General features: G+C 40.6%; 1 protein-coding gene across 1 annotated transcript in view; it reads right to left on the reverse strand.

Annotated features, from left to right (window-relative positions):
• TMPRSS7 (transmembrane serine protease 7) overlaps positions 1 to 21,833 on the reverse strand; it is a 48,999-nt gene extending 27,166 nt beyond the window's left edge. Inside the window, exons 1-9 of the mRNA XM_073328805.1 lie at positions 21,783 to 21,833; positions 19,142 to 19,343; positions 18,183 to 18,313; positions 13,353 to 13,420; positions 11,190 to 11,383; positions 10,065 to 10,103; positions 7,350 to 7,578; positions 3,029 to 3,159; positions 758 to 870 (exon numbers count right to left, since the gene is read on the reverse strand). Coding sequence (XP_073184906.1) covers positions 758 to 870; positions 3,029 to 3,159; positions 7,350 to 7,578; positions 10,065 to 10,103; positions 11,190 to 11,383; positions 13,353 to 13,420; positions 18,183 to 18,313; positions 19,142 to 19,343; positions 21,783 to 21,833 — 1,158 coding nt within the window. The remainder of the gene's footprint in view (positions 1 to 757; positions 871 to 3,028; positions 3,160 to 7,349; positions 7,579 to 10,064; positions 10,104 to 11,189; positions 11,384 to 13,352; positions 13,421 to 18,182; positions 18,314 to 19,141; positions 19,344 to 21,782) is intronic.
• Between the last annotated feature and the right edge of the window lie 1,388 nt (positions 21,834 to 23,221).

Genomic DNA, 23,221 nt, shown 5'->3' on the forward strand with positions numbered 1-23,221 from the left:
GTCCGATTCCTACACTAAAGAGCTATCTTTTCTGAGAGATCCATCCATACTGGACATATACATTTAGAACATACCTGGAATAAGAATAGATTTAGATCTAAAAAGTCAGAGATCAAGGATTGTTTAATCTCCCTCCCAGGCACATAAAAGTGTGGGTTGCTTGTATTTGGACTGTACGGGTGAGAAATGTAACTTACTTCCACCTCTGGCCCCGCCCCTTCTGCCTGAGGCCCCGCCCCTTCTGGGGGGAGGGGAAGAGTGGGACCCGTACCGGTAAGAGCTGTATTTTACTTTCACCCCTGCTCTGGTGGAAAATGCGATACCAGCTGCGTGAATGCTGAGCACTTACAATCTGGCCCCACATCCCAGGTGAATGGCAGCAGACAGAACACACTTTTTGTTACACAAGTGACTTCACACCTGCACATTTTAAATTATTTATGTCTAAGCATTTCATGAATAATTCTTGTTAACAAATAAATCTGATTTAATCTCCTGGCTTTTCAAGTAAAATTCGCAGCCACTGTTATTGCAGACCCGCTTGTCTATTTCGAGATGCTACTTTCTGTTGGGCCTTTCAGTGGTTACTTTCTAGAGGTGCCAATGCATTGCATGTATTCAGCAATAACCATTCTACAAGATGACTACCCCATTTCTCAGAAAGCACGTCACTACCTACCAAAAGCCTCCCTTTGGCCTACTCTTAGGATTCTGTTGCCTAAATTGTGCAAAATGCCTAAAGAAGAATAGACATTACCTGAAAATTCCACGTACAAATGCATTTTGGAGGATAGTAGCTTGGATAATATGGACTCACAATTCGCCCCTCAAAGTCAGTTTTCTCTTTTGTCAATATACTTTTTCCACATTCTAAAAACAGAAATATTTTGGTGAGGTTTCACATTATTTTAAATATCCCAGTTTCGGAGCCTGTTGGATAAGTGTCTAAGTTAGTTGCTGTCCTTTGGCTACACAACAGGACAACTTAAATGTTCTGTTCTGGCCCACCCACAAAAGATCAGAGGTCAGAGCTGTACAAAAATAGCAGCAGCAGAGTGGCACTGAAAATGCAGACACTGAACTGGCAAGCTCCAAGAATGCTGCCTCAGAAAATCCACTCCATGTCTCTCCCAAAACAAGCAAGTCACCAGATCACATTAACTGTTCGGTCCTCAACAGCTGCCAACTAACAACCTCAAGCCAACACACTGCAGCTCAAAAGTAGAGGTGGCTCACAGAAGTCATTTTACAAGACCTTGTCAGACTGATGAGCTGTATTTCGTGTTTGTAAAAAAAAAAAAAAAACCCACACAGTGAGTTTATGTCTGAAAGTTTACTTTTTAAAAGTTTAACCACACTCAGTTATACGGACCTAAAATATTACCAAGTAGTATATTTGCAACCAAAACACATCTGCATTGTAGTAGTGCATGAGAATCTCTGTTTTATAAAGCCCAGAAGGACCATTGCCATTATATTGTCTGATCGCCTATATAACACAGGCGTTAGGGACTTCTCAAAATAATTCCTGTTTGAACTAAAGCATATCTTGATTTCCAAAATTGCTATTGCAGGAGAATCCACCAGGACCTTCAGTAAGTTGTTCCAATGGTTAAACATCCTCAATATTAAAAATTTGCACTTATTTCCACTCTACGTTTGTCTAGCTTCAGCCTCCAGCCATTGGACTAAGTTATACCTTCATCTGCTAGATCGTAGAGCCCTTTTTCATCAAATTTCTGTTCCCCAAGCAAGTACTTTTAGCCTGATGAAGTCACCTCTTAATCTCAAAGAGAAAATGAAAAGAAATGGATTATTTACAAAGGTCTAAAACCTGCTTGTCTATATTTATTGCCCAAACAGAGAAATTTAAAACGTAAACAAGATCTGAAGAGTTAAACAACAAAATTGCTTGAATGCTGAATACTTTAGTACTCAACACCTTCAGTCTTAGTACTGCCAGTCAGACTCCAGCCTGTAGGAGCAGCTGCATAAGTAGCTAAAGCAGGGACCCAGGAATGCTAATAATCTCAGAGACTGGATTTGCTCTGCCCTGTGCTGATTGGCTGTTTGCTTCAACCCCTCCCTCACCATCTCTTCTCCTCAGCTTCACGCCACACCTGCCCCTGCAACATCCCCTCTCCTTTCAGTTTCCTTTCCATGTAACTTTTCCCCTCCTTACTCCCCACAACTCATACCCCACAAGCCAAGAATAAAATTGTGGCACCAACATGTTTGCCACCATCATATCATTCACTCTACTTGTCCATTATACCCATTTCCCCTACCCTGTGTCTGTCTCATTTAGACTATGAGCTCTTTGGGGGCAGAGACTGTCTAGTGCGCTGTATTTGTACAGCACCTAGCACAATGGGGCCCCATTCCTGGTTGCCTCTTAAGCATTCCTCTTATAAACATGATTAATTAAAATAACATGTCCAAACACAGTATTTGTTTATGTTTATAAATGGACAATGGCCCTTCAGTTGGTCAAAAATCTGCAACAACTTCTTGTCTCACCCATAGTACTACACTGTGATCCCGAAAAGCTGCCTGCAGTAAATAATGACTTCTTAACAGGAAGCTGTGAGTGGGAGGAATAGTTTACACTTGTGTGCCTTATTTATAGACAGTCACTCAGTTAACACAACAACTCCATCTACTGGCATATTGGAGTTCAGGACTTGTGACTAGTTTGAAATACAAGTTCAGTCAAGTTGTTTTTAAATGTACTTCCATGACTGCTTTCACTTAACAATAGATAATCCAAACAAGCATGACCACAGGAAGGGAAAAAAAAATAGGGAAATTTTATCATGCTGGGAGTCAGCATGATAAAAAAACAATTCAGAAGAGAGAGAAGTGGGTGCTGAAGCACATGAGAGAGAGATTGAGATGATATAGGAGGTAGAAGAGAAAGAAGGACTAAAGGAAGCTGACCAGGAGTTATCCAAATTCATTAAGTCAGCCTATGGGGTTTGAGTGGCATCTCCATGAAAAATACAAATTCATTTAAATAATAACTTACTTTCTTGTGTAATGACCTCAAAGTACCCGTGAACTTCCTTCAGTTGCTGTATTTGTGTTGACTTAAACGTTACCAGCATCAGGTTATTTGTGGAAACAAATGACATTAATGAGATGGTTGGTTCACAAATTCTAAAGGAGAAAACAGTGACAGCACACACATGAATAGTATTGTATTAAAAGCACATCAGTGTTGTTATTAAATGTGCAAAGTTTCCATGGACAACCAAGTTTGTAAAGCCATCTTCCGTCCAAACTCTACTTTAAAATCACTGACCTGTCCTTCTAGAACAGAGGTGGGCAAACGACAGCCCGCGGGCCACATCCAGCCTGTGGGACCCTCCTGCCTGGCCCCTGAGCTCCTGGCCTAGGAGGCTAGCCCCCGGCCCCTCCCCCGCTGTCCCTCCTCCCCTGCAGCCTCAGCGCCCCGTGCCGCACCGCCAGCCACCGGTGCTCCAGGCAGTGCGGTAAAGGGCGGGGGGGTTGGATAGAGGACAGGGGAGTTGGGGGCGGTGTTCAGGGGGCGGGGGTGGGGATAGGCGTTGGGGCAGTCAGAGGGCGGGGAACAGGGGGGTTGGATGGGGCAGGAGTCCTGGGGGGGCAGTCAGGAAGGAGAGGAGGGGTTGGATCGGGAGGCAGTCAGGGGACAGGGAGAAGGGGGGGTTGGAGGGGGCAGGGGTCCCGGGGAGCAAGTCAGGAATGAGATGGGGGGGTTGGAGGGGCGGCAGGGGGGTCCAGGGGTGGTCAGGGGACAGGGAATGGTGGATAGGGTAGGAGCCCCGGGGGGGCCATCGGGGGGTGAGAAGCAGGGGGTGTGGGGTGTTGGGCCACGCCTGGCTGTTTGGAGAGACACAGCCTCCCCTAACCAGCCCTCCATACAATTTTGGAAACCTGATGTGGCCCTCAGGCCAAAACGTTTGTCCGACTCTGCTCTAGAAAGACATGTGCTTTCATACTATTTTCTGGTCAGCAATCAGTGAAGCTAGCTCATGGTTTGCTACTTTTGCTTTTAGCGGGGGTAGGGAGGTGTTTGGGGGTTTTCCATTTTAATACTGAAAATAAACCAGACAATGCACAAGTACTTCTGATCAACTGCACCATATTATTCTTTTTAGTTATAAAAGGACACTCCTCAGAGAAAAAAATCTGGCCCTGTCAGTTCCGGTGGCATTTCAAAGAGCAACACACACATTTGATCCCCACAACTTCTAGTGATGCATATGCCCTTCCATATTCTAGTCTTATTCACATTTCCAGCCCTCAAATCTTGCTTCCATACTAAATATAATTGCCAAAGTCTGCTGCTCTGTGGAACTCAAAGCTGAATGAGTCATTCAGAGACTTCACAGGACTCATCTCAGCTGCAACCATAAACAAAGCTGGTGGTGGGAAAGTTTCCTAAATGCCTTTTCCTTTTCTTATCCGTTAAACATGCCAGCTCTCCTTCCTCTCTCGTCATCATTTCACTCAGCTCCCCATCTCTCCTGTTCAGCTGCTTGACCATTTTGCCACCAAATGTCTCAGTCATTTATGTGATCACAGACATTCTCCATAACAGTTCCTCCCCCTTCTTCCTCACTCCCTGACTGACTGAGAGGTTGGGGACATGTCACTTAATCCCTTAAGGTCTCTTCCTTTTCCTCCCTCAGGCAGTATTGACATTTTTGATTCCCTCTGGATTTTTAAAGACACAAAGAGCAGAATCGCTCAAATTAAGTTCTTATCTATCCAGGTAGGTTAGATTTTCTGCCACAGAAATAAGATTTTTTTTATTCATATTGACACTATTGAAATGTTTGCCAAGATAATAATATTTTAAGAACTGGGTATGACAGAAGCCAATATCCTGGACTCGCCTTATGAAACAAAGATAAAAATTTGCTGAATTAAGTTAAACTCCACTGACCTGAAGCCTAGAGTGGGCGCCCTAGCAGGCCCATGGAGAGGGGGGAGAGGACAGGTACCATTTGTGATACTGGCAGGCCAAATGCCAACTCTTGCCCAGGCTACAGGCATTAGCTCAGAACTGACAACCTCGTAGCTGGAGACCAGGCCAGGTCACCTGTATGTGAGTTTTGCTCAAAATAGGTATTAGTCTCTAAAGAATGTATTTAGTGTTTAGACTCTAGGAAATGCTTGTATGTTGCTGCATGTATCAATCTCACTTATACTATAAAGATTATAAGGTAGTATTTAAGTGTTTGCTCTGAAATTGTAAACCCCCCCAATCAGGAGAGAAGCATTACCAAAGTGTGAAATACTAGTTTGCCACAGGAGCGGTTATCTCCTGCCCAACAGAAGAAGGCGCATAGACACCATTCAAACCATTGTGGACAAAAGGACTGTTGATTGCTCCCCTCCGCAACCCACGAAGAGAAGAAGTGCACATGAACTCAACCCATCATCATAAATTCTGGGAGAAGAGAATAAAAATCTCAGAAAAGAGGAAACTGCATCTTTTTGGTTGTTTGAACGCTGGAGGGCCAGAGATTCTAAACTGAACTCAGAGATCCCCAGGGGCTGTGCCCTGAAAGACACTTTGAATAGACAGATCACTACAACTCTGTCACTCTTAGGATTTAGATGGTAACTCACTAGTGTGTGTGCATACGCTTGCTTTAACCTGTAAATAAGTCAGTCCTTTTTTCTAGTGAATAAACCTTTAAATAAATTTATTACAGTACCGGCTACAGGTATTGTCCTTGGTGTAGATCTTCTAGAGTATCAACTGATCTGGGGTAAGTGATTGGTCTCTTGGGACTGGAAGCAACCTGAATATGGTGTGACTTTTCGTTTAAGTGGCCATTTACCACTAAGTCCAGTTTGTCTGGGTGGCAAGATAGTCCCGTTAGACTTCTCCAGTCTGTCTGTGACTCCATAGTAAGACTGATATAGTGATCCAGACGTTCACATTTGTTACTGGCTTGGTGAAATCTAATTATAGAACTCATCGAGTTTGGAGGGTCTGCCCTCTTTTCTGAGAGTATGCCCTGAGGTAGGCACTCTCGGTCATGAACCACTCCAGACATGGTACCAGCTGTAAGGGCGAGCGCTGGGGGTGTGGGGGTGGAGACAAGCGAGCGGGAGGGTGGGGCCTCAGGGGAAAGGGGTAGGGCCAAGGTTCAGGCTCTGGTGGTCTCTCTCCCCCCCCACACACACACACTTACACTTTTAGGACGCTTTCACTCCCCTGACTCCAGGCAGCTTGACACCATTTCCCTGAACTCTTACATTCGTTAGTGAGACACACAAGAGTACAGATGACAAAACCAGTAAGAAAAAAAAAATGGTCTTATCACCTTTCTAAGAACCAAAACATTTACATTCTGAAGCCAATCACAGTCTGGCTGGTTCGGGGAAATTGTATTGGCCTTTCACAGTTCACTTACAGAAAAGTGTAACAAGGATGTTGCCACTAATAGTGGTCTGGAAACCTGTATGAACTGAGCCAGTGATCTCAGTAAAGTTTCCACAGGATGGGTGTTCAGAATACAAAATCCTCCACCCTCTTACTGGGCAGGAAAAAGGGATTTAAAGGGCTACAAAATTAAGCTTTCCATCTGTACATGGTGTTCCCTCCAGGTCAGAGTTGAATCACTTGAGCAGAGCAGAGTGGAAGAAGCGGTCACTGCCCATATTACTCCTGTACTCTATATTATTATTCCAATAGTATTCAGTGGACCCAATCAGGGCACAAGAACCCATTGTGCTAAGTACCACACAAACACAGAACAAAAATATCTGTCTGACCCTCCAAAAAAAACCCTGCTCACCAACTCTCTCCAGCTACAAAAATTCACAGTACTCAAACTTTTAAGTAAGGTATAAACTGTACAATCCTTAAAATACAAATATTACTTGCACTTGAAAGCCATAGGACAGCTGAGAAAAGATCACACAGTGGAACTGGAGTAGTGTCAGCAGAACCAAGATAGTAGTTTTTAGAGCAGTGCAAGGTAATCAGTTTTCACACAAGAAAGCAAAGTTTCTTGTCATCTCCTAATTTATTCAAAGGATGAAATTTTGAAATTTCTTCCAGTCTACCCATGCTTCCTGAAAGGAAATGGAAATTCTGCCCAATAACAAGCTGCATATTTTCACACTTTTGCATCTAAGTTAACAATTTACCATTTTCCAAATGCCTTTTCATTAGCAAGACCAGTTTTTCCACTCATTTCTTCACGTAAGATAATGAAGTTCATTATCATCATTTGTACAAAACACAAAATTTAGTGAGTACTTAAACTAAAAAGTAAAAACACAAAAAAAACTCATGAAAAGCTTGCAGAACCAAAGAATTCTCATTTAAAATATATACATACCGGTAGAGTATCTTACTTTTGATTGGCATCAAGGAGTCATAAATGGTCAGTGAGTCAGTGATGCAGTTATCTGCTTCAATGCGAATAGATGCTATAGAGAGACGAATTAGATGGCCCACTAATGCAATCAATTTGAAATAACAAATAATTCTCCCTGAGGTAGCAGTGATGTCCAGTGGAAAGTGCCGATGCAGACGATCTGCGTATAGATCATATATGCAATTTGTTCCTGTAGAAATACCACATTTTCAACATTAATATTGACTCACTGCACCTAGTCAAGTCGGGGTTGGGTGCGGGAGAAGGAGAGTGAAACAAGATGGACAAATGTAACAAGTGTTTTCATAAAGTTTCTTGTGAACAGAACATGCCAATATATCCCACTGGCTTTTACAGCCTTATTTATCCACAAGTCTATGATTAAAGACAGTTATAGCCACAAGAAAATTGGGAGAGAATAAAAGCAGGGTGCATGCCAGCATGAATAAATATTTGAAGAAGCATTTGCACTAGAAGTACTGTCATTTTGAAAAGCTGCTATTTGCACAATACATTTGACATACACAAGGGTTCACGGGTCAACAGAAAAAAGAGGTAAATTCTAATTGTTCATTGTGAAAAGTTTGTCCAGCCACATGGCAGAAATCTGTGAGATTTCTGGTCTTCACTGTGCACCATTGATTTCTAAGCTTCAGAACATCCAAAGTACACTGTTGTGTTGCTGTCATTAAGGTTTCTCAACTGAAGTGTCCATCTGCTTAGATATTGCTCTTTTACTTGTTAAAAGAAACAGGCTAACAATTCTGCCAGCAAGTGTCTACAGCGCAAATAGTACAAATTATTAGGGTTTGGTGCAACATTCCCAAGAAAGCCCCAAACCACATATAACTTGTCTGGTTTCAGTTTATGACAAAAATTGAAATCTGAACAAAGCTCATTGGAAAGTACCACTGAAGTTGGCAAACTTTAATTTAAGTTAAGATGAGCCAGTTTATGTAACTGTCAAGCCCTTAGTTTCAATTCAAAAAGCTTTGGGATTTTCAATTTATTCATACCTGAAACTCTTAGCACTATTCTTTAAAAGGAAAGAGGGGGAATACAAAAGAATTGGGCCCACACAAGGTAATTACCTCAGTCTTTACAAATGAAAAGGGTACATTTTCCTCAGCTCAGATAGTTACCCCCTTGAAACATCAATGAAAAGATTACTGGAATATTTGTAAATGCATCTGTGGGTGAACCCAAAAGCAGCTGTTTTACTATGTTGCAACTGGTAAACCAAATTAAATATTTCTCTTAACATGATGAGTAGCAGCAAGTTCCTAGCAAGGTTGCCAACAAGTCTTCTTTGCAGAAGTGTAAATTATTAGAGCTGAGAGGCTAATCAGTGGTGAGTTAATGCATGAAAAAGCAGGTATTTCTGAGGCTTTCAAATGTCCCTTAATATTCTTGAAATATTTATTCACATCAATGACTGAACAGCATAAATGTCACATACCTTCAACATAAACTCAATTTCTCTCTCACATAGTTCTTTTTTTTTTTCAGAATTAGTGCAGTTATTAGTCACCAAAAATCAGTTTTTGATTCATAACAGATGTTCATTCCACCCACTGCCCCCAGTACAAGATCAGCTTTGCTGACAACTAATTTTTATTAATTTCATTTGACTACAGTAATTTTGTGGGTTATTTTAGTAATTGTGAAAGTAAATCATTTCAATAACTAACTGAAGTCAGGCATGAAACAAGATAGCACCAGTGCAAGTTTTCCTAGACCACTCTGGAAAATTAATTTAAATGTTTACCTGCAGCCCCATGGTATTCCAGTATCAAGCTTCTTTTAGATACCAATTACCAACTGCTCTCACATACACAGTGAGTGTATCATGTGGACAAGGGAGGACTAGAACGTGATGTCATCTTTTCCATTCATGTTTAGGAGAGAGAATCTCAAACATCTGTTTGTATCAAATGGTCCTCTTTTTCCTTCTCCCCTCCCTCTTTTCCCATCTAGAGGAGCCACATACAGGACTAAATTAATGCAAGATCTGATCTTCATGTTATTGCCATTACCATGGAGTTGGAACACACATCTTGTACTATTTCAGTCCCATAAGTGGCTCCTTAACATACTTAAAAAAGCATGTAGAAAGAACCCTGTAGACCCCGTGCCAACTGCTGCTATGGCCTAGAATGAATCCAAGAAACAATCAAGTACATGAACATTTTAGCAAATGAGATCTGAGTTTCAAGCAACTCCGATTTATGGCAAGAGTGTGAAACCAAGTGAGGCTCTGCATGGTGTCAACCCCTAAGGTCAGGAAAAACTAAGCAGTTTTGAGCAACTTTTGCTTTAAGTTATGGGATTCATTCAGACACTAAACTCATTATGTAATTTCAGAGGGAACAAAGTGGAGGACAATAATACACCCCGAAAACCTAAGCCTTGGAGTTTCACACAGACATAATTATAAAGCATATATCGATAGTGGTTTGTGATGTCTATCAAAATACCACCAAACAATATTTTCAGAGACAGATTCTGTGCTTGGGCACAAGCAGGACTTTGACTGCAATGGCAGCTCCACACATACATGCCATGGCTGAATTTTACCCTGGTAGAACAAAACTGAGCAAATGCACATCTCATTACAAGGGAATAAAACATAGTGACTATGGAAACAAAACAAACAACCACCACCACCAAAATTACCTGTTCCAGTTGTTGAAGAATAATCTGATCGAAGCCCAGCTGCACTGGAAAAGAAATTAAAGTGAACCTGCTCATATTTTACATGGAATTCAAAAAATCTAATATTTAAATCTAGCCAAATCCATATAAACTTAGTAATGACTGCACTTTACATATTTCAGCTATCAGTTTCATAATACTCTGTGGAGAGTGTCTGACACCTGAATAGGCTCAGCAGAGAAAGAGCAGTGAGAATTCTGTGGAATAAATTCATATAATTTTAGTAATTCCAGCTCTCACACTTTTAAGGGAGATTCAACACTGAGAAAATCCCATCCATCCTAGAACCTGTCCAATTGCTGATCATCAGAAACCCTATTTGTTTCTCAGGCTACACACCTGCCAGAGTGTGCTATCTGGCCACTATGGAGGCAGAACACACAGTTTTGTGTTAGATCTTAGGGGCCCACACTGCTCAACTTGCACATGTTGTAATCTGATTTAGGGCCATGTCATCAGTGAATGCACTGAATGATGCATTACCCGTGTCCTCGTCCTCACTAAAATCTAAAGGCCCCCAACTGCGTGAGCTGCTGAGCACTCAACTGCCACTGAAGGCAGTAGGAGTTGAGCATGCTCAGCACCTTCAAGATTCGGCCCTTAATACAGGATAGGAACTTCCTGGTCATCAGTCACATAAGAAGTCTCTCACTGCCTTCCACAATCAGGGCACAGCCCCCTTTCTAGGCAAACATAGACGAGAAAGGTCCTCACCAAAAAAGCATGGTCCTTTGCCTTTGTTCTTAAAAAAACAACAATCCTTAGATTAAAGGCAAACAGATTGAACTAATGTTAGTGAGAGGACTGGGATTTGTGTCTTACAAAATCAGGAAGTTCACTCTTATGGTGCCAACAAATTAAACTGAATTCAAACCTTCCCAAAGTTGGGGAGCCTTGGGATTCAGTGCTTCAGTTCATCTTCCACCTGAAATGGGGCCTCGATGTAGCTTTTTGCTTTTATCATAAATTAATAGTGGAGCTGAGGATAGGAGACCTGGTAGTTTTATAACAGTTGCTATTCTAGGATAACAGACTTCTAATACATGAAGTAATTCATTAAGGATGCAGACATGTACAAATACTGACCACTCAACACAATGGAGTCCATGTCGACTGCAAGCCCTTGAAGGCTCCCCACTGAGGTCCGGTTGATGATACTTGTCTGAACAGAGTCCTTTAAAATGGCAGCCACACAGTCCTCGCAGAACACTTGGCCTTTAGCCTGTGGTACCACAAATACGATCCAAAAATGAATAAGAAGGCCTCCATTGTTGTTGTTACTGAAATTAAATGTACATATAGATTCTGTCATATTGCAATGTTCGTCAAATTGGACATTTTCATGGGCTTCTGGATAGTGATTTAGAAGAGTACGGTTCCCACTTTATATCTGGGTTCATTGTTTTGACACACTGGGCAGTCTCACTCTCTCTTCAGAAGACACGATTTAAGATCATAAACAATTAGAGTAACTTTCAGAGGGCCCCCACCTTCTACTGAGGCAAATGGAAATCTTTCCACCTGATTTGGAGTTGGCTTGGTTCCCTAAGGAATGAAGTAGGAATGAAGGAAAGATCATCTCTCCTATAATGTTATCCTTGAACGACCACTTTGTGGTATCCTAAAACAGTTTCTACTACTATTTAATCCTATCTTTAGGTTTCATAAGAGAACTGAGCCTCTATCTATCTTCTGTCTGCTCCCCTGGCTGAAGCCTGGTCTACATTTTAAAGTTATATCAGTATAACTACGTGGCTGGGGTGTGGTTTTACCACCAACTTAGTTAAACTGATACAAGCCCAAGCCTGGGCAGAGTTATACTGGTAGAAAGATACCTTACTGGTATAGTTAAATCTGGTCTATATATTAAAAAGTTTTTCTGACACAACTGTGTCAGTTAAGAGTGTGTTAAAATAAATAGAAAAGAAAAATTATTTATTTATTTTTGTCACACCCCAAACAGCTAACGCTATTCCAGCAAAAGCCCTAGTGTAGATGGAGATATTCTGGCAAAAAGTGTCATTTTGTCAGTGTAGAATGTTTTTTTCAGGGAACTGGTATAATTCTAAGTTGGTAAAACAACTCTTTTGCTGGAATAAGCTGAACCTGCACTAGAGAGTTTTCTCCTACAGCTATACTGGCAGACTTTTTTCAGTGCAGGCAAGGTTCATTCTCTTTCCCCTACAGGAATAGCTACATCAATATAAAACATCTTTATCGCAGTGTAACTGCATCCACACTAAGGGTATGTCTACACTACAAAATTATGTCAACCTAAGTTACATCGATATACAACCACCACAGTAATTAAATGGCTTTTGCATGTCCACACTATGCTCCTGGTATCAGCAGGAGCACTTTACCAATTTAATTGTCAGCGTGGGGTGTGGGAAGGCTTCTGAAAGCCATCAAGTCGATGTAAGCAACGCAGTGTCTACACTGACACTGCATTGACCTAACCAGGTCAACCCAAGCGCTACATCTCTCGCAGAGCTGGAGTTAAGTTGACATAGTGGGTGCAACATTTTAGTGTAGACGCTTACAGATTTAGGTCAGTGTAAGCTGCCTTGCGATGACTTAACTCTGTAGTGCAGACCAGAGCTAAGGGATTGTACTGCTTTAAACTACACCAATAGACAAACTATTAGTTTATTTTGTTCAACTGGTGCAAATCCCCAGGTAGACACCAGTTCAGATTAACAGATGCTTATTTCAAGTTAGCTTAAACCAATTTCTAACAGACAAACTAAACTAAAGTAAGCCTAGTTCAAATGGATATAAAACAGTGTATACGCACCCTTTTGCATCGGTTAACTAAATCAGTAGGGTAAATTCATCTCTTTAGTTTCAAGTGGCAACCAAGATTTCAGTTCATGATTGTTTTGCCTCCCCCCAAGCCCTCCCACAAGTTTCAAACCCTCGACCTTTGTCTACACAGAAATTTGCACTGGTGTAATTAAACCTGTTTAAACACCTTTATGAGCTTAAGACTGATTGTACAGCATTAGCTAACCCCTAGCCAGGTTTAAGTGTTACCACACATGAAGCGGCACTGGTTTAACTCAGTTTAAACAGATTTAGTTTTATCAGTGCAAATGTGTGCATGGACCAGGCAGAACCAAAATAACTCCGAGTGAGTTTCACACAAAATTTAGTTTGTATGGTGAACTACACTCCCCAGGATTACAGCATTCAAGCATCATCACCACACCTGACAAAGACATGCACACACACTGCGTTGAGTTTTACCTGACATCGGAAACAATGGACTGTTTATAAAATTTGGAGAAGGCAGAGGTTGTGTAAACCAAGTTCATCTGGAAGAGAAAGAAAAATGTTATGTGGATGAAAAAGTTAGTGTTTCTACAAGTCAGCTACAGCTTGTAACCTCCAGACAGGTCTTAAGGAGAATGGGCACGTGCTCAGTATGCTAAACATGTATTTAACTATGTGTAGCCATGACTTAACTGCACCTTCCGTGCAATGACTTGTTTATATTGTATTTACATTTCAGTGTATAGTATATAGAGCAATAGTTATATTCCAATCAATTTATTTTATAATTATATGGTAAAAATGAGAACGTAAGCCATTTTTCAGTAACAGTGCACTGTGACACCTGTGTATTTTTATGTCTGATTTTGTAAGCAAGTAGATTAAGTGAGATGAAACTTGGGGGTATGCAAGACAATTCAGACTCCTGAAAGGGGTACAGTAGCCTGGAAAGCTTGAGACGCCACTTCTTAGAATGTTCCAAAATAGAGTTATAACTGGGTTTTCCTACCATATTGATGGAAAAAGCATACTACACTTCGCCACTAGATGGCATATGCCTGAAGTAGTTTTGAACCACTTTCCCTCCTGTAGACAGCATTTAATTCAGCATGGACATGAATGGCTAGACACTGTGGCCATCTCTTTTGGAGGAAGGCATGAGCTACAAAATCAAGGAGGGACTGATATTTTGTTTGTGCCCAATTTATAATGTTAAAATGTAAGGAACTAAATAATAATGTCAGGAAACACTAATTAAAAACCTGTAAATCAAAGGGAGTTGTGAATGTTCAATACTTCTCCAGATTAGGCTTGAAGTGATTTATTAACAATTAGGTCTTTTCACTGAGGGGAAGGAAGGTAACTTGATGAGTTTCCCCTATTTCACTGCCTCTCATGTGAAAGCCATATACTGCAGTGACCTTTGAGCCAGAATGGAAGGACAAAGGTGCATCATTTCAAAAACATGTTACAGAATACAGGGGCAAAAGAACTTCCCCTCCTTACTCGGTGTGTCACATTAGACTATTCCATTTAATTTTCTCTATGGTTACATGAACAATTCCCTTCTCAAGCAGATAAGATTCAGGTGAAAAAGAAGCAGTCACCACATGGCCTCTAAAACACATTCTTTTCCTTTTAAAAAGCCCTATTTCTCCTACCCTCCCCAAAATTAAATTCTGTGGAATGGTAAAGATCAGAACTGGGTGTGACAAGGCCACTTATGAGAGTGAGACACAAACAGAGCTCACACCTGGATTTAGAACCTCCAATAATCAAGCAGGTTTGTCACTTTTTTTTCCAGGCATGTCAACATTCAAATACCCCACCAAAAACGTGTGAAACAGAACAAGTAAATTTAACTTATCCACTTGCAAGTATTTTGTGAGCCAGATCCTACAATTACCCTCCTCCCCATCATGCTGCTATTTATTACAGAAGTGCAGTACATCCATATGTATATGGAAATAAGTTGCCAGTAGATAGAGCTCCAGAGCACGTAACAGATGATGGGTTTTGCAGGAACAAGAATACTAGTGATGCACTGTAAATGGCTTCCAATGACTGCTCTTGTCAGCATTGCAAACTCGCAACATTTTATCATTAGTCTCTCACTATATTTAGTTGACAATACATAGCTCTTATATGAACATGTAACGGTTTCATTTTTAAAAGTTTCTGGTCCTCCTGGCTGCAGGAAAAACTGCAATACGTTAACAAAAAGGCTGAAACATCAGAAAGCGAATAAAAAAGACCTAGCATTACTCTTCAAAATCTCCTGATTTGTTGCAGCCTGATTCATGATTGCTGAATGCTTGTGGCTGACAACACTGCCATCTCTGAACACCAGACTTCTCCCTCTCTAAATCGTCACTATTTTCCTAGAACAACTGCCTTCATGTCTCCATTTTCCTCTTTGGCACAAACTCTTGTGTTTGACCATTTTCCCTGAGTTCAGCAGTTCCACCACACTATGGAATGCTCTGTGAGCTGCTCCTGCTGTGTCTGACTGGAGCAAAGCATTTTGGGAAGAATACGCTTCTTCAAAACAGGCAAGCATTAGGAGGAAATTAAATGCATTCAAGAGCTCTAAGGACATTACTGATGCTGCAGGCCAGGAAACAGTCAACAGATATCAAGTTAATAAAAAGTCTTCACATTCAATATCTCGAGCTTAATATTAAATGGCAGTTCATTTCTGCAAAGTGACCCGAAAAAAGGGGTTTATGGGATTCCATGTTGGTTTCTTTTCAGTGTCTCCCATATCAAGTACATCCATTGATGGATGCAGGACTGTGTGAAAGGTTTGTAAACTTAAATAGACCCATCCTGAGTTTAATTTGTAACAAACAAGACTCAAAAGCAACCAGGTTTTTTCTTCCTTCCACATGGCTGGTGAGACAAAGGCAGATAGGAGACTAAGGGAGTTAGCCAGCAGATATTCTACACAGAAGCACTCATTATGGGAGGAAAATGGCATGTCACCAACACCACTGCTAGCTCTTCGTCTGCCTGTGGGATCCCCCACCAGACAGGCATCTTGAACCTAGAGGCTTCCACCCTAGGCCAGGGGTGGGCAAACTACGGAGTAAGTTGTAATTAAGTAGATTAAGCAAAATAAGAACACCAAACATCTAAAACGCAGACAGATACAGAATTGGTAAATAAGTTGCCACAGGAACAAAAGGTAAGGGGAAAAAAAGAGTTCAGGCGAGGTGGCAGTTTCTCAAAGAGATGCTATTACAGGCACAACTGCAAGCTATATGGATATGAAGAAAAGATAGGAAGAATAAGAACAGACCAATATGGCTCCATCAAAAAGTGGAAACATGGATAAATTGCTAAGGAGAAATGCGGAAGAATAGCTCGAGCAGATAGGGATAAAATCAGAAAGACTAAGGCACGCAATGAGTTAAACCTAGCAAGGGACATAAAAGGCAATAAAAGAGTTTCTTTAAATACATTAGGAGCAAGAGAAAGATGCAGGAAAGAGTAGCTCCTCTACTTAGTGAGGAAGAAGCGCTAATAACTGATGCTATCAAGAAGGCAAAAGATGTTTAATGCCTATTTTGCTTCAGTCTTAAAAAAAAGAAAAAAAAAGTAAATGTTGACCCGATGCTAATATTAACTGTGTGAAGTAACAAGGAAGGAAGGAGTTCAAGCCAAAATAGAGAATGAACAGGTTAAAGTTAGATACATTCAGTCAGCAGGGCCTGAAGAAATTCATCCTGGAGTACTTAAGGAACTAGCTGATGCCATCTTGGAATTGATAGCAGTTATCTTTGAGAACTCTCAGAGGACGGGTGAGATCCCAGATAACTGAAGACAGGCAGACATAGTGCCTTTCTTTAAAAGGGGAACAAAGAGGACCTGGAAATGTATACAGTAGTGAGCTTAACTTCAGTACCCAGAAAGATACTGGAACAAATTATTAAACAATAATTTGTAAGCACCTAAAGGATAACAAGGTTTTAATGAATAGACATCATGGATTTGTCAAGAACAAATCATGCCAAGCTAACCTAATTTCTTTTGTTGGCAGGCTTACTGGCCTAGTGGATGGGGGAAGCAGTAGATATGTTTTGATTTTAGTAAGGCTTTTGACACAGTCTCACATCTCATAAGGTAAGTAGGGAAATGCGGTCTAGATGAAACTACTATAAGGTGGGTGCACAACTGGCTGAAAGACCATACTAAAAGAGTTATTATCAATGGTTTGCTATCAAACTGGGAGGACGACATCTGTAGTAGGGGGTCAGTCCTGGGTCTGGTACTATTCAATAATTTCATTAAGTGACTTGGATATCGGAGTGGAGAGTATGCTTATAAAACTTGCAGATGACACCAAGCCAGGAAGGGTTGCAAGCACTTGGGAGCGCAGAAGTACTGATCTTCACAAATTGGACAATTGGTCTGAATTCAACAAGATTAAATTCAATAAAAACCAAGGGGAAAAAAATCAAATGCACAACTACACAAGGAGAAATAACTGGCTAGATAGCAGTACTGCTGAAGAGTATCTGGGGGCAATGATGATCACAACTTCAATGAGTCAACAATGTGATGCAATTGCAAAAAAAGGCAAATTTTTGTATTGTAAGGTGTATTAACAGGAATATTGGATGTAAGACATGGGGAACAGGGGGTAATTATCCTGCTCTACTTAGCATTGGTAAGGCCTCTGATGGACTACTGTGTGCAATTCTGGGTGGAAAGATGTGGACAAATTGCAGAGAGTCAAGGAGCGCAACAACAACAACAGAGGGTAAAAGGTTTAGAAAACCTGACCTATGAGGAAAGGTTAAAAAACTGGACTTGTTTCTCGTTTGAGAAAAGACGATTTCGGTAGGAGCAGGGGGAGACTTGATAACAGTGTTCAAAATATGTTCAAGGGCTGTTATAAAGAAGACAGTGATCAATTGTTCTCCATGTCCACTGAAGGTAGGACACGTAGTAATGGGCGCCATCCGCAGTTTGGGAGATTTAGGTTGGATATTAGAAAAGAGTTAAACACTGGAATAGGCTTCCAAGGGAGGTTGTGGAATCCCGGTCATTTGCGGTTTTTAAAAAAGAGATTAGACAAAACACCTGTCCGGAATGATCTAGGTTTACTTGGTCCTGCCTCGGAGCAGCAGGCTTGACATGATGACTTCTGAAGGTCCCTTCCAGCCCTACATTTCTAGGATTACTCCAGGCGGCAAACCCTTTACACAGCCAGTGTTACTGCCAAAACTGAAGCTTCTTCTAATATCATTCATGGCTCTGAACTGTTTGCTAACACTGTAACATGATCTATGTTCTTACCACTTGCTGCACGTTCTGTGCCACTGAGAGGAATTCTCTTGACTCCTTCTGCCTATATTCTGGGAGAAAGTCTATGTTGGCGACACGAAATAATCCAACAAAATACAAGGCATCTTTGTTTTCTGCTTCAACTGCAAAATAGTTAGAGGAAGGTTAATTTCTTTTTTAAAAATTCTTTTTTAATAGCAACTCAGCTAGGGGAAGTATGTAACCCACACACCTTCTGGATATAGTGTTCTGTCCCATCTAGTGGCACCAAGACCACTTAAAGAGAGATAAAATGAGTCTGCTCTACAGCCTTAGCTAACAGGCAGTTGGCTTTTAGCTCATGCACTAAGCTTCAGAGGTCCCCGGTTCGATCCTGCCCGCCGATGACCGGGGTCTGTCGGCGTTATACGAGCATTCAAGTTAGCATGGTTAGCCACCATGAGGAGAGAATGCTTTGCATCTCTATAAAGTGATCACTTGAAGTGGCTGATGCTTGGAGCTGCAGTGAGTTATTCCAGCAACAGTCATGTTCAACATTGAGCTAAAGCAAAAGTCACTGTGATGCAGGTTCCAAGGGTACGTCTACACTGCAATTAGACACCTGCAGCTGGCCCATGCCAGCTGACTTGGGCTCGCACAAAGAGGCATTTCATTGTGCTATAGAAGTTCAGGCATGGGCTGCAGCCCAAGCTCTGGGACCCTTCCACCTCGCAGGGTCCTACAACCTGGGCTCCAGCCTGAGCCAGAACATCTACACACAATTAAATGCCCCTTTGTTCAAGCCTGGCAAGCCCAACTCAGTGCAGACATACCATAAGGGACAAAGGAAAGCATCTTAAAAGACCATCGTGAATCAATTCATGTGCAATGCAGGAAGAGACCTCGGATCAACTGAGGCCTAAAAGCAATTTACTGAGTGCCTTCAATAACATACTGATGTGTGAAATATGCATGAGCTTTCAGTAACTCACCAATGAAGAGCCACAGTAAGGTCCAAGTTATAACACCTATCACAAACAGCACCAGCGTAAAAAGAATTATTTTATTTTGAAAATTCCATATTGTTCTCTTTACTTTCCTCTTAGATTTGGATTTGCCATGGTTTTTCCTTGGAAGTATCTTCTTTGCCAACTTCTCTTCTGCATTTACTATTTGGATTGAAATATTTGATACCTAACAAACAAATAAAATCAATGTACAGTGAGCCACGGGGAACATTTCAAACAGCATTCAGCGAACCTGCACCCAGAAGAGAGGAAATTTTTCTTTTTACATTTCCCCCCGAAGTTACTATACAAACCCAATTTATTATTAAGTCAGCACTGTATCTAGGAACCTCCCCTCAGCCCCCCCCCCCACCTCCTACATGGTGTGGGGCCCAGCTGTGCTAAGCACATACAAACACAACAAAAAGATGGTTCCAAACAATTAACAATCTAAACTGTATGTATGCAACCCACACTGCATTTGTGCATGACCAGCCCCCACATGGGGGTGGTGGGGGAAGTATCATTTTGGCAGGAACAGAAAAGTAAAGAGACAGCAGCTACTGCAGCTTAGGGTAGTAGTAATAAAAAAGCATCATGAACAATGTCGCCTATCACAGTGCAATGGTGGATAGAGCTATGAGAAAGCAAGTTTTGCTTTGAGAATTCTTTGCTGACCAATTCTATTTTGGGGTGGAGCTTAGCAAATAGGTAACAGGAAATCCTTTCCAGTCCCTCGGAGTATTTTTGTATATAAAATTTTCCAGTCCCTCGGAGTATACCTTTTTGTATATTTCAGCAGATAAGCAATAGAATACAAAGAGCAGCGGTAGAAGGCAGAGTGGAAGCTCAGTTAGGAGGCATTAGTGCAAATTGGGGCAGAGAAGGAGGTTGGAGTACAAACTAAATTTTTCCCCTCCAGAAACTGTCTTTCATCAGAAAAAAATGTTTTGGGAAGAAATACTACGTATTTTGCTTGTTGCAAATCCAGAAAAGTTCACACTGGTTTTATCAACAACAGAGGTTTGTTTTTCTGTGCAGCTCTGGTTAAGAGCAGCATGCACATCTGTAGCTTAACCACCAGCCTAAGCCAGACTTAATTGGCTTTTCAGTTACAAAAGCAGCTGTATATTAACTTCCCTAATATAGTACTCCTTTTAAGAGAAGGGCTCTTGACATCATTACAGAAGGAACAGATATAATACAATACAAGATCCAGAAAAATCGACAACAGGCAGATAGGACGGGCAGTTCTCACATGCCCCCTAGCCTCTTAGACCATCTTTAACTTTGTTTACCACAGACATAGCAAAAAAGGAAGGTATGAAATGCCTGTATTTAACCATTAAACATCTAGCATCCAACCAGTCTATGTCATGTCAGTTTCTAAATAATTAGCAATTTTCTATACCCTTATGGAAAAGCACTACAGACTTAACAGACATCATCTCTTTCTTTAAGGTATCCTATTGAATACAGTAATCGAGAAAGCTTAAAAATAGAAAAAGGATATTGTTGTCTATTTGACAGCTGCAGTCAAAAGTTTTCAAGGAACTAGTAAATGTGGGTGTCCAACACGACAGCTGAAGGACCCTATCTTCAGAAAACACTTAGGACCCATCCTCTTTAAAAGAGTCAGGCTCTTTTAAGATACCAAATAGGACACCCAAAAGTCACTAATTGCACGTACAGGTCAAGATTGATTTCTATAGAAGCTGAGCCATCTTATTCCTATTCATTTCTTTCGGGCCTAACTGCAAAGACGGGTAGGTTTAAAAGAATTTTAGTGTAAGAAGGAGATGCACATACTCCCTCAAACTGTAGGAATGCATGATGGCTGCCTAGTACTTGCATTGTTAATGAGTGCATATGTAAATTCATACTTCAGATTTGATCAGTCTGTTAGCTACCATCATTTTATCTGGGAGAAAAAAAAAAGAACTTAATGTATCAAGCCTTTTGTGCATGGCAAGCTTTTGTGCATAATGCCGGAGCACCGAGTTGATGATAGCAGCGCTAATGGCTAAGCTGTATATTTACAAAATGATTTACTGAGAAGAGGTATTTAGTTTAACCCAAAACATTTCATAGTAATAGAAGCATTAAGAGTTTAAAACATCATGGATTAGGTTTTCTATTTTATTCAAACCATGCATCTTTCTCCTGCTTCTGATCAATTTTTGCACTATAAAATGCAGTTAAGCTAATAAAGCAATTTAAGTATCACAATACACTAAATTATTTAATGACTCCTCATTCTTTCTGCCACATGTAATCTCCAATGCAGTGATAGCCTTAGTTATACATTTGAAAGGTAGCTATACTTAGTTTAATGCTGGATTTCTTTCCTGGAAATAGATTTCTTAGCAGAAATCTGCTCCTTGTCATGAAACCAGTCTATCCCTTCCATTTTGTCACACTGACATTTGATATTTCAATTCTGTCAGTAAATGCTCATTGCAATGCATCAGAAGACACACGAATAGACTGAATTTTTAACTCAAAGCGATAAAACATAATTAACAATAAAAATTTAGAGGTTGTCAATTTACGAATAGGTTTAACCCTCTATGCACAGTGCACAGGTCTGGTACAATAGTGGAGGGTACTTAAATCACCTACTTACACTTAGGTCATCTTCAGGTTTGGCGGACGTGTGACTGTTTTGTTCATCCATTCTGGAGACTTACTTGTCAAGTTCACACCAGGTTTAAAAGAGACGCTATTCCTAGGCCTTATTCCCAGCTCCGTTCCAAGGAGAAGTGGTACTCATATCCAGGACAACTTGCTAAGGAAGGCATCAATTTACATTCATGAATTTCCAACTGTAATTTCATCTGCCTTGTTGCTCTGTTGTGATCATTAAAAGGACACTATCAAGTAACTTTAGCCCCCAAATGTTTGGGACCGGAGGTGGGGGAGGGTGGTGTCTGTTGTTTTTTGGTGTTTTTTTTTTTATAGAGTTTTAACAGACTCCTGCAGCATGTTAATGCACCAAAATCAGACTATTGACATTAACTGAATAAGAATTAGAAACAAGCAGACTTAACTAGCTGCAATGGAGAGAGCAAGAAATGAACAGATGGGTAAGTTACATCACTTAAGATGTAGATCACAGAAATTCTTTCAAAAGTATGAAGAGCTATTAGTAACAGGTAAGAATTTTTATTGACAAAAATTTGACTATAGTTTCTAAAAGCAAGTCAAATAAATAAGTACTTTGGGTTGGTTTTTTTTAACATGCATTTTGTTTTGTACTGTGATATACAAATAAGTTGATCCAAGTAAGCCTCAAGTATCTTATATTGTTAAATAAAGCACCCTAAGAATTGGGATTTTTAAAAGTCTCTTCAGGGATAAGTTTTTTAATATATATTTTATATATTAAATTGGGTGAACGGCTTCAGCCAAAAAATGATAATAATAATAATTTTTTTGAAAAAAATTTAAACTATTCATTTCAGTCCTTTTTAAAACAGCTGCTCACTTAAAAAAAAACACCCTAATTTTTTCAAGAAAGCAAAAAATGCAGGGGGGCAAGAGGGGGGATGACACAAACCTGAAATGAAAAGCTGATAAAACATGGTTACAGTAAGAAAAGAAAAGAAAAGTAATTTTGGTTTGAAGCAAACTGATTTTTTTGCTCCTGATTCTTCAGTTCAGCCTCCCCAAAAACCAACACACACAAAAAAGGGGCAATTATTCATTAAGCTCTATTAAAAAGACTAGTACCCCAGCAGTGGATGGGTAAGGAAGAACTAAGAATTTGACAGACTTCTAACAACAATCTTGCAGAAAAGAGTTCCCTAGGCAGGGACAATGGATCAGACGAACAATCTGTCTAGTCCAGTACACTGTTTCAGGCAGTAACCAGTACTAGATGATTCAGAAGAAAGTGTACAATGTCCCTAAAAGTAAGTTTCTTCCCATATCTGTCCGATAGGAATTGGCTTATGCCCTGAAGCAGAAATATTATGTTTGCTTTCTGTTCATTTTCGGCTTAACGTACCCATAGTTGCTTTCACCCATGTAAATTGAAAATGTAAAATCTTGGCCTCAATTATG

Source organism: Lepidochelys kempii, chromosome 1 (genome assembly GCF_965140265.1).
Source record: "Lepidochelys kempii isolate rLepKem1 chromosome 1, rLepKem1.hap2, whole genome shotgun sequence".
Classification (NCBI taxonomy): Eukaryota; Metazoa; Chordata; order Testudines; family Cheloniidae; genus Lepidochelys; species Lepidochelys kempii.